Source organism: Astatotilapia calliptera, chromosome 22, assembly GCF_964374335.1.
Source record: "Astatotilapia calliptera chromosome 22, fAstCal68.1, whole genome shotgun sequence".
In the NCBI taxonomy this organism is placed as follows: Eukaryota; Metazoa; Chordata; class Actinopteri; order Cichliformes; family Cichlidae; genus Astatotilapia; species Astatotilapia calliptera.
The window spans coordinates 28,838,248-28,850,502 of NC_137442.1; the positions used below are offsets into that span (position 1 = coordinate 28,838,248).

The following is a 12,255-nucleotide window of genomic DNA, read 5'->3' on the forward strand; positions in this document are numbered from 1 at the left end:
AAAAAAGCATTAGGTACCCAGCATCTGTGACGCCACCACAGGCGTTTCAGAAGCAGACAGCTAAGGCAGCCAATCTCTACTAAGAATAAAAAAAAAGAAAACACAAGTTTTCCTGTTTTACTAACTGTCTGCCTGAGGCCTCTGACACAACACGCAGACATCAAAGCGATAGCAATGACGAAGGCTGAATGATCAAACACATTGAGTCACTCCATGCAGTTAAAGACACTGTAAAGACTGTAGGCGAGACCAAGTGGCTGCTGACATGCATATCATTCGGGGCCTTTGCGAATGCATGAGTTGCTAAGCTTGAGTTGTCAGCTTGTGGTTCTCCCGTGTTACAGAAAAAGTACAGGAAAGAAATTCCACTAAAATGGTAAAACCACTGAATAATGAGGTTAAATAACGAGACACCTGCCAAATCCTCTCTCCGGTGGGGTGGGACTAATGCCTGATTCAAACACAGAACAGAAACTCTGGGCATCAGTTGCCATAGATGCTCAATTATGGCCCAGTGACAGCAGATGGTCCGGAGCTGTGTTAGCGCCCTTTAGCTGGAAATGTACGACCTTTAAAAATACTTTTCCTCCCAGCAGTTTTAGTTGTGCTATCAGCGCGGCTCTAGGAAAGGCAACAACGGTCTCTGCATTAGTCGATCAGACCACCTCTCTGTTCTAGGCTGAAGTAACTCAACAATAAACAGCAGATTACTCTTATTTTCTGTTGTCTGTGAATGTTCTCAGTCTTCCAGGTCATCGTAGTCTATGGAGCTCAGAAAGAAAAGCGTCTGGACTTCTTTAAGTTTACCTGAAGACGTTTCACCTCTCAACCAAGAAGCTTCTTCAGTTCTAACAGCAATTGGTGGAGAGTCCCAGATTTTAAAACCTATGGGAGAGTCCCCAAGAGGGTCATGGACGCCCTAATGATCCTCTATCATTAGGTGTGAAAAACGGGTGTGGGTCACAATCAGCCAAGGTTTCGGGTGAACCCACTGTGAAACCTAACCCCACCGTGTCATGCGATTTACTGAGGTCAAATATTTTCTGTTCAGGCATTCATGGTTCACAATAACTATGGAAGATTTGTGAAATTCTGGGTTGATAAAAATGCTAAAAACGTGGTCAGTACCAATATTTTTTGTTGTTCATTCGTTCTCACTTTTGCCAGGAAAAAACAGAAATTCCCAATTTAATAAATACCTCATCTTTTTAAAAATCCTTTAGCTTCTTTAAACCATTTAAATGAGCACAAACTCACATTTCACATTTAGGAAACGTGATCCCAGACAAAAGAGCAACAAAACTGATGTTACACAACAGATAAACGAAATGCTGCTTTGTGCACCCCTGATATCTGTTTTTTTTTTAGCCTTTTTTTTTTGCCTGTCCCCTTTGGCTCTTTTGCCATCAGAATTGTTGTCTAAAGGCAAAGAAAGATGCCCAACGGATTTACTTTACCAAATTGACCATCCCAGCCTTGCCATAATGGTCCATTTGATTCACCTTTTATTGTTTATTTTATTTTCACTTGCTGAATACGGGACAGACTTGACTTGAATACGGGACAGACTTGACTTTCTTTAGCCATTTTTGCCACTGGATTATATCCACAACAGAAAAAGAATAACAATAATTACAAAAGTATACTTTTGTTACGGAAGCGTAGAGCTGCCACCCAGGCAAAAGAAAAATACAAGTGTATCACGTTATAACGTGAAAGGTTTATTGTTCTAACAAGATACTTTTCCTGTTTGTACAATATACTATCATGTTTGTACAATATACTTTTCACGTTTGAACAACATAATATCACGTTATTACAATATACATAATTATCACGTTCGTACAATATAATTATCACGTTCGTACAATATAAATATTATATTGTACGAACGTGATAATTATATTGTACGAACGTGATCATATATTGTACAAACGTAAAAAAAAATACCATTACAATAACATTTTTTATTGTAAGAACGTAAAACGTGTTGCATTCGGAAACCCAAATCCATGGTAGTTGTGGAGAGTGCACGCTCGTCAGAACTGGCACTTAACTTTGAATGCCCTGCTTTCAACATGGACACAAACACTGATAGCCCACTTCTGAGATTTCTTCGGAATCGTGGTGTACCTGAGGACTGTCTCTTACGAATGCTACAAGAACACGTAAGTGCACTCTTGAGGGGGAAACTTGTAAAACTCGCTTTTTACGAAGTTACAGCGTCTAAAAATGTGACATATTGCTAAGTTAGCAACCACAGCGGTTTTCGCTTCTCTCGCTTTGACTGCGTAAGGACGTAACGGTAGGCTGCATTGGTGTGGATCTTTAATATGGAATGGAAAATGTAAAACAAATTAACCCGCTGTATAAAACTGGGTCGTTGTATGACCACATGTTACTACTTAACCCGTATGCAGATTCCAGGTTTCTTAAATATATCGCTATATTATGTGATGCACAATGTTTCCTTGTTTATCTAAAAACAAATGAATTAAACTGTGTTTATATTGATATTTGTCTTCAATTAAAAAAAAACAGTGAGTTCAACCCTTTGTGCTCTGTGCAACTGAAAGATACGTGAATACTAATTTACTTTTTCAAAGGTGGGCGTTGTATATACTGTAATATTTCTATTAATAACATGTTAGAGAATCTCATTAATGTTGCTGCCATAGAGAGAGGAAAAGAATAAATGCTAAATATTGATGGCTGCCACTAAAATAATAACAGACAATTATCAAAACACATGTGAAATTTACATACATTTTTTTAGTGAGGTACCTCATGTGGTGTGGCAGCAGGTATACCTTGTACTTCTGTATAGTAATAAATATCCCTGTTATTACAGATTGATGCCACAGTGATTGATTTCATGGATGACAAGACCCTGTCTGATTACATCCCAACATATGGTGACCGGATAGCTGCCAGACGGTTCTGCTTGGAAAACAGTGGTGCAAGTACTAAGGAATCAAGAAAAAACTCATTGCTCGAAAAATTGAAGGAAAAGATGGGAATCAATGAAAATGAGAAGAAACCTGATCATGAGGAGGCATTTGTTTCTAAGAGAAAAAGAACATATGCAAAAAACAACAAATGGGCTGAGAAAAAGACACGAAAAATTGAGTTAGGGTGGATCCATGAAGGTAAGCAAGTGAGAAAGCGCAGAGGAGGAGGAACAAGGACCTTTGATGTGCCCAAAGACTCCAAAAAAGCTGACATATTACAGTATGCTAAAGATCTTTTCTTTCCAAGTGGAAAAAGCAAATTTGGAAGATGGGAAGTGTTCAGTCATGACATATTAGACTATCAGGAAGAGGCCGTATTTGATGAAGATGTCACAGTTGGAGAACTCTATTCAGCACTTAAAATGGGAATGTTGAGATTTTACTTGTGCACAAGAAGATTTTCCAATGATGAAGATGATGAAGAAGTTTATGATAGAGGGAAAACACATGTAAACAATGTTACACAACTGACTGACTCACATCAAGGAGATGAAGAAGCTTCTCACACTGTTGTGATCTCATCATCAGAATCTAGGAATGCTGATGAAGATGTATTATTAGACACATCTGAGGTAATGATTGGACCCTACCTTGGAGAGCCTCTGCCTTGTCAACTTGATGACACTGTAATAGATGAACCATTCCTGCAGTTTGAGGAAGATGATCTGGTCATCACATCCATTACACTTCCTCCAACAAACACAGCAGTCAGTAGTCCAGAAACATCTATAAGCAATGAAGCAATAAGCTCTGCAGGATCATATGATGTTGTCTGTGTTACCATCAAACTTCACAGGGTTACTATTCTGGAGGAGATGATCAGCCAGTTCAAAGATCCAACACTCCTCATACACCCTCTAAAATACACCTACATTGATGAAAAAGGAGCTGACGCAGATGGCGTATCAAGAGATGTGTATGCTGCATTTTGGTCAGAGTTTGTGGACAACACAGCTGAAGGAGAGGAGTTCAGAGTGCCATCACTGTCTCCTAAATGGCAGGAAGAAGAGTGGAAATCCATGGGTAGAATTTTACTGAAGGGATTTCAAGACCATGGATATTTCCCTTGTCGCCTTGCTCCTGTTTTCACAGTGGCACTCATCTTCGGTGAGAATCAAGTATCAGATGATCTGCTGTTTGAAAGTCTTCTCTTTTACCTAAGTCAATCAGATAGGGATCTGATAACAAGGGCACTAAAAGAAGATCTTTCAGATGAAGACAGGGATGAAGTGCTGGATCTCATGGATCGCCTGGATGTATCAGTGCTTCCAACCAAAGAGAACTTAAAAGGCCTTCTTCTGAAAGTCGCACACAAACAATTAATCCAAAAACCAGCATATGCCGCAGAGAAAATGTCCTTAGTTGCAAGCTACTTCCTAAAAGAAGCTTTTCAAAGCCCACAAGATGTCCTACAAATGTATGAGGATAAAAAGCCAACAACGAGAAAGCTTTTGAAGTTGCTTACTGCCTCTCCCACCACTCAAGCAGAGAAGCAGAGCTTCAGATTTCTGCACCAGTACATCAGAGGACTTGACGATACAGGGCTCAGAAGGATGTTCAGGTTTCTTACTGGGTCAGATGTCATCTGTGTTGACAAGGTTGAGGTACTGTTCACGCCTGTGGATGGACTGGCACGACGACCTGTGGCACACACATGCGGCCCTCTTCTGGAACTACCATGGACATACACGTCCTACCCAGAACTACGAAATGAACTGAACAATGTTTTGGCTGCTAAAAGCTCTTATGAGTTCAGCATAGCTTGATTAAAGTCCATCATGTTTAAACCAAAGAATGAAAGGTTTGCACTAACAATGACTGGCTATGAAGCTCTAAAGTTTGTTAAACCCACAAACAGGGAACACATCATTGTATAAAAAAAGAAAGAGCTTAAATTTCAGGGAAGTGTTTTATTTCATATTTGAATTTATTTTCAAAAATTGTGGATAACATCAATTTGTTTCCACCATGAAAAATGTAAATTTCAGTTTAAATTTTCATACTTAAAAGTTTTACTAGTTTAAATGTTAACTAATTATGTTTAATAAGTTCATATGGTTAGCAGCAAGTGGTGAACTATGCTTATTATTAGTTCTTATCATGTGTCAAGGTCCTTTTCCACAGGTCTGTGGTGCAGTTTTGTAGGATACAAGATGTCTGCTAGAGGGGATGTTTTGTTTAGTAATAATTCAAAAGACTTAATATTAATTATTTTCAAGTATATTTTTTTTACCTTTCCACCAGTCATTTGTTTAGAACATATTTTAAGGGAATAACTTTGGAAGGCAATGTGTTTGATGCAATAGTTGACTGGAATAAAAGACAGAAAATTGGCACATAAGTTAAGTTTTGTAGTGTTTATCAAGAGTCCGTGTTTTCTTCTCCTTGAACACAAATAAAAGGGAGGTTAACATCTAACACTATTTGTTAATTATTAAATAATGCAGAATTTGTACATTTACCAGTTTACAAGAAACTGTTCGTGGATGAATAGCAGTTGCACAATGTGTTCAGTAAAATTGAAAACAATATTTCATGAATGATAATGTATAGGATCAGCAGTTTAAAAAATGTTTTTTTGACAGTCTTAAAACAGAAATCAGATATAATAGAAATTCCGTTAAAAAATAATTGGAAATGCCAAAAGGTTGGAGTACGCAGATTTGGTTAAATATATTTAGACATGCTTGCTTGCTACTATCTTGAACCGAAAATCCAAACAAAATAATAATGAATGTCTTTTCTATTGTTTATTGCACAAATAAAACATTGTACCCAAAAATATATGCGTAAAAATTCCCAAAGCCCAATTATATTTAGGTTTATAAGTCCTTCAGTATATAGGCTCTCAGGAAGAGATACAGTTCAATGGATTCATCTGCTGTGCTTGGTGGAAGTAAGAAGTTCTCTGACATTATAAGGCAACACAAGCTGAAAACGGTTTCATCACAGGTATAAGGTCCTCTCTGTTGGCCTTCTTGCTTACAAGCATCCACTGCCTCCCGAGAAACCTCTTTCAGATGATCCTGTCCTCCAAAGAGATGAGGGATGGTGTACATGAGAATCGGACGTCCACTTGGAGCAACTGCATTTCTGCTTCTGCGTATTATGTGGGTGTTCCACATATGTGCAACTTGCTGCAGCTCTTCCTATTAAATATTAAAAATTAAAAAATCTCATATCAGTAAAAGAACACATTTCTCTTGGCTCAACATGTTACCCAAAACGGCGCTGGCACGGCTGGCAACCTTAACCCAATTTCCCTCGGGATGAATAAAGTACGATCAATCAATCAATCAATCAATCAATCAATCAATCAATCAATCAATCAATCAATCAAACAATCAGTCAATCAATCAATCAATCAAAAGCACCACACAATGACAGTCGGAAAAACAGAGTTTATCAAAAATACTCAACAACAAGAATAACAGTGGTAGACACGTGATACTTTGGAAAATTTTAAGTAATTATTAAACGTGAATTGTTTTAGACAGTGCGATTTTATGTTTCTGGCCAGTGAAATATGCATTTTTTTTCATATCCTCAACGGAGTGATAATAGGGATGGTGCATGGTAGGTGTTAAAGCAAACTTTTTATTCTCTCTCCGTGTCTCTCTTTCTCTCTAACACACACACACACACACACACACACACACACACACACACACACACACACACAATGACTCATTAAAAGAATATAAACATGGTTACATACCTCGATGACGTTCAGGCACGTAAACAATATGAGCTGCTTGTCCAAAAAACATCCAGAAAAGCAATCATGGTCTTTTAGTTCCTGGAGACGATTTATCCAGTGCTGAGCATGATGTCGTCTCAGAAAGGCCCACCAGCCTTCAATACGCTGATTGTGATTGCTGGATCCAGTAATAAAACAGTTTCTGACATTCGGATCCATAGTCCAGCGCAAGAATCGTTGCATCTCGGCCATTATGACATTTTCTGTTCCCAAATCAGAGCGAATCCTAGCAGGTGTTCCCATCCTCTTTTCAACTTCTGCTATGAAATATCCAGCAATGACTTTGGGATCATTGTTTGTTGAATAGGCATGAAGCCAAATCATAACTCTCGAAAACCCATCAATAGCTCCATTTATACAGATTCCAAAAGGCTTCAGTTTGTCATAGGAGTCAACATGCCACATGAAATTTGGTCCAGGATTTACATACGTGCGTCGCATTAGGCGATTTCTGCGTCGTTGCTCAACACCGTAAGGGTCAAGATATTTCAGTAAATGTCTCACAGTACTCTGCGTGACAACATAACCTGCCTGAATGCAGTTCAGGTGATGTAGTTTGTATCCATGGAGCCTCCCATGTCCCTCCAGTTGATCAATAAGAAATCGTGCCACCTCAATCGGATCGGACTCATTCTTTCTCCTGTACAGTCCCATGCGTTTTAGGTTTCTTCTAAGTGTCCGCATGCTTATCACAATACTGTCCAAACTGCTCAATAACAGCAAAATCTCCCCATGCCTCAATCCAAGCATAAAATAGAACTTAATTAATTCCAATAAACGAGCCATTTTCTCGCACTCTGATCTGCACTGTCACCCACTTCACTATGTTTTACACTTCCGTATCTTTACGGCAATATATCATGCTCGAACAATAAAATATGTTATAACGTGAAAATTTTATTGTTCAAACAATATAATTATCACGTTCGTACAATATAATATTTATATTGTACGAACGTGATAATTATATTGTACGAACGTGATAATTATGTATATTGTAATAACGTGATATTATGTTGTTCAAACGTGAAAAGTATATTGTACAAACATGATAGTATATTGTACAAACAGGAAAAGTATCTTGTTAGAACAATAAACCTTTCACGTTATAACGTGATACACTTGTATTTTTCTTTTGCCTGGGTGGCAGCTCTACGCTTCCGTATTTTGTTGCCCACCCCAATCCCTTCCTGTGTTATATGCATTGTTAGTCGGATAAGACAGTTTATGGACTACGGATGGCTCTGAAAGTAATGCCCAATTCAACCTGCATTCCTTCTAAAAGCCAGAAAAAGATAAGCTGTATAAAAGTCTACAGAAAAAAAGGTTTTAGTTTGCTTAATCAATGCAGTCACTAAACACTTTTCTGATGAGTCCCAATTAGTATTATTGGAAGGCCGCTAAAGCAGGGTACACTTTAGTGCAGGTATATGAGGTAATTAACAAGTTGCTACCGTGCGACCACGCAGTCCCTTGTTGTTCACTTTCAAATTTGCACAGCACTGACGAGAAAATGCTCAGCTCAAGTCTTTAGTCAAATCTTGGACATTGTGGGGGGGTAGGGGAGGGTCGCCATCCACTGTGCGTGTTGGTGATGCAGATTGTTTTGGGTTTTTTTTTTTTTAAGTAGTACTGTGAAACTTAGAAAAATGAGCCACTTTCCTGTGTTCCAGTTCCCGTCCGTCTCTTGTCTAAGGCTTGCTGTTGCTCCTCTGGGATGCGTCTGCCCTTTAAAGCATTGTCACAGATCTATCCTTGTGCCCACCGGCTTCCGGATCCATCCTACAATGTAGCATACTAAAGCAAGGTGCAAGGGAAGGTGCGAGGTGTCAGCAGGAGAAAGTCTCTGAGGTGCCGCATGTGAAATAATACTTTGATCACACCCGAGCTGCATGAAATCACCTCACCATGACCTCTCCAAGTGTCCAGCCAGCGCTGTGCCACAGCTGTCATCCTCCTCATTTCCCTACAGAGACGTGCCCTCCTCTCCACTAATAAAATTAAAGACCCTCTCCTCACAAGTACTCCCCCCCTTCAGCCTCCTTGACCGTACAGCTTGATTGGTAGCAGAGTGCTGCAGTTTTCAATGACTCTCCAGAGATAAAGCTGCCTCTCCAAAAAATGATGATAGCTCAGTGCTTTGTGTTGTATAAACACGGTAAGAGGAGGCTGTGATCTGGGAGCTTGCAGACCGACTGCCACGGCTGTCATGCTGAGGTAGCGTTTTGTGAGGTTCCCCCAGGCGTCAGCTCGTTTCTGAAAGATGTAAATGTCGTGAAATGTCTTCAGGGCATCTAAAAACAGCTTTTTAGCTCAAGTCTTATGTCTTAAGGTTGCGAGTGCCTTATTTGCCTTTCAAATTTAATTATGTCTAAATTACTCAGTTCTGGCTGTTCTGTATGACACAGAGTGTACAGTACAGTTACACAGGTTGTCTTGTTTCATTTGTCAGTGGCTACATTTTTTTTCCTTTGTAGACAGTAATGTGTGGTAGAACACTTTTATGCAAGTTAAACACGGCACAGAATGTTAAGATCTCTATCACTGCGGGGCGATGTCACACAGAGATGTAAAACAAGTGTCAGCATTCTGCATTTAAGCATAATGTTAAAGCCACTGTGTGCAGATTTTTTTATTTAAACAATCCAAAGCAGAAACATATAGTTGATGAGCCCTGTAACAATAACCACAGCAAACTAAAAAATTAAACCCATTAAAACGTTGTCGTTTTTCAAGTATTAATGCCAAAGATTTCACAGTTCCTCCCACTCTGTTAAGACCTGTAGCTGTTTTTCTTTGTTACTTTTAGAGGACATATAAAAATATTCCTGAATAAATATACATACCTGAATATTTTTAAGGAAATCCCTGTTATCATCTTGGATTCAGGTAAAGGGACAAAGTGGTTTTTTGTTTTTTTTTTACCACTTTTGAGTTTTGTAACTTTAAAGCCTTCATAAAACACCTCCGGACACTTTTATAAGAAGATATTATGAAACTCTATCTTAATTTACTAATTTGATAAAGTGTGCTTAGTTACAGCTTTAACAAACTTTTTACCCTGGAAGCTAAACTTATACTACCATCTATGCTGTTGTGAAATTCAAATCTGGATTTTTTTAATGTAATTCCTCAAATATTAGCCAACCGTTCCCAGATCAAAACACTCCGAAATAAAGATTACACTCCACAAGACATTCCTGCCTTACTTTTTTCCACTTCAGTGGAACTCTAGACAAACTTGCAAATATAAATGCATGGTTTAATATCAGTTACAAATATATATATTAAAATAAAACACCTTTTAGCATCACTAAATCAACTAATTCTTCTTTTTGAAGTTCATTTTGATGATAATGTTCAAAAGTTTCCAGTTTGTGCATATCCGTGAAAAAGCATTAGCTAATCAAACATTGAACTGAGTGGTAGTTTGTGGTGGTAATGCACTGAGAAATGTGGCAATGGATCAGGCAAAGTAGAAAACTGCTAGCAAGAAAACAGGAATGTGAATGGATGGATGTATTAGAAGAGTCTGAAATTATATGGGGGGCGCCTATAGGGCACTTTGAAGAATGTGGATTATTACATAGCCGCAGGGTTCCAACTAGCAATTTTCAAGTAAACATTTAATCGTCACGCCGATCGTCACGAAATGCTTTGAGAGGCTGATTATGACCCACATCAAAGCCACCATCAGTGTCACAGAAGATGCCATCTCTTCTGTGGTTCACACCACCCTCACCCACCTGGAGCAGAAGAATTCCTATGTCCGTTTGCTCTTCGTGGACTTCTCATCCGCTTTCAATACAATTATCCCGCAGACACTTGTTGACAAATGACTGACCCAGGGACTGAGCTCCTCTCTTTGTAACTGGGTCCTGGACTTCCTGACCAACAGACCACAGTCTGTGAGGATCCACAACGTCTCCTCATCTTCCAGAGTCCTCAGCACTGGCTCCCCTCAGGGCTGTGTGCTAAGCAGAGATGGGCAGTAACGCGTTACTTGTAACGCGTTACTGTAATCTGATTACTTTTTTCAAGTAACGAGTAAAGTAAGGGATTACTATTGCAAAAACGGTAATTAGATTGCCGTTACTTTCCTGTAGGAACGCTGCGTCACTGTGTTACTAAAACCGTGATTTTTTTGCGAGAATGTCTCACGACAGTGACGTAAGCGAGTGCGCCGTTCGTGACAACAGCTGTGTGCAGATCAACAATGGATCACATATCGAGTGCGGGAGAGAGTATGAGCGTGCAGCGTTGAAAGCGTGGAAGTACTGACCTTACTTTGAGTTTGATTCCATAAAAAGTGACAAAAACATTAGCGTCCGCTGTGCGTGGGAAGAAAACTTCTTTTTACAGCGAAAAAAACCCCTAAACCTCCAAGCAAGCACCGAGTGCGCAACGACGTAATGGGTAATTCACAGAGAAACTCGCGGATTCTTCAACTGACCGCGGCACACCTGCACCAGGGTAAACCTCCGCCTGCCCTACTCCTGCTTTACAGGTGAAAATAGAGCAACAGGACTGCTGAGTCTTTGACTTTATTTATTTTCTGCTGTGTTTTACTTGCATCTGTTTGAAAGACTGAGTGTAAACACAAAAAATATTTTATTTTATGTGCTGGAATGTGCAGAAAAAAGGTTTAAATGTTAAACTAATTTATTCAAGTCAGAGAATGTTGCATATAATTAAATTTTTGTTTGATGCATAAACTTAAAAGATTAAAACTGATAAAACAAGTTTAAAAAAGAGACTTTTCCATTTGATTACATTTTGTATGATGGATTATGTAGAAAAAGTAGAATTGGGCTGAAAGATCTATCGCTTTATCACCTCTTCAGGTTGTAAATCGTGGTTTTAAAAAGTAACTAAGTAACTAAGTAACTATGTAATTAATTACTTTTGAAAATAAGTAATCAGTAAAGTAACAGGATTATTTTTTGGGGGAAGTAATCAGTAATTAGTTACTGATTACTTTTTTCAAGTAACTTGACCAACACTGGTGCTAAGTCTCCTCCTGTTCACGCTGCTTACAGATGACTGCTCACCCAACCATCCAGGCTGTCATATTGTAAAGTTCGCGGACGACACAGCTGTGGTTGGTTGCATCACAAACAATGATGAGACCGGCTACAGGAAGGAGGTGGAACACTTGGAGAACTGGTGCAGGCAAAACAATCTCTGCTTAAATGAGAAGAAGACTAAGATTGTGGACTTCAGGAGGGGAAGACACACACATACACACACACACACACACCCCTGCACGTTGGAGGATCTGCAGTCAAAGTAGTACCCAGCTACAAGTACCTGGGTATGTACCTGGATAGCAACCTCACCTGGAAAAAAACACTTCCAGCCTGATCAGGAAGGCTCACCAGAGGCTCTACTTCCTGAGGAGGTTGAAGCGTGCGGGGATGGAGAGCTCAATCCCCATCCCATTCTACAGATGTGCGGTGGAGAGTGTTCTGTGCTCTGGCATAT

General features: G+C 39.3%; 3 protein-coding genes across 3 annotated transcripts in view; 1 reads left to right on the plus strand and 2 right to left on the minus strand.

The window, feature by feature from the left end:
• Window positions 1-12,255, minus strand: part of khdrbs3 (KH domain containing, RNA binding, signal transduction associated 3) — a 155,655-nt gene that overhangs the window by 14,612 nt on the left and 128,788 nt on the right. The window lies entirely within an intron of this gene.
• LOC145423468 (uncharacterized) lies at window positions 1,177-5,429 on the plus strand. The gene is made up of 2 exons (XM_080296026.1): window positions 1,177-2,168; window positions 2,852-5,429. Exons 1-2 carry the CDS (start codon window positions 2,013-2,015, stop codon window positions 4,775-4,777), a joined length of 2,082 nt encoding a protein of 693 aa, XP_080152152.1. The 5' UTR covers window positions 1,177-2,012; the 3' UTR covers window positions 4,778-5,429.
• Window positions 5,781-7,940, minus strand: LOC113020759 (uncharacterized). The gene is made up of 2 exons (XM_080296027.1): window positions 6,730-7,940; window positions 5,781-6,160 (listed from the first exon to the last, which is right to left on the minus strand). The coding sequence occupies exons 1-2, from the start codon at window positions 7,555-7,557 to the stop codon at window positions 5,834-5,836; spliced, it is 1,155 nt and encodes a 384-aa protein (XP_080152153.1). The 5' UTR covers window positions 7,558-7,940; the 3' UTR covers window positions 5,781-5,833.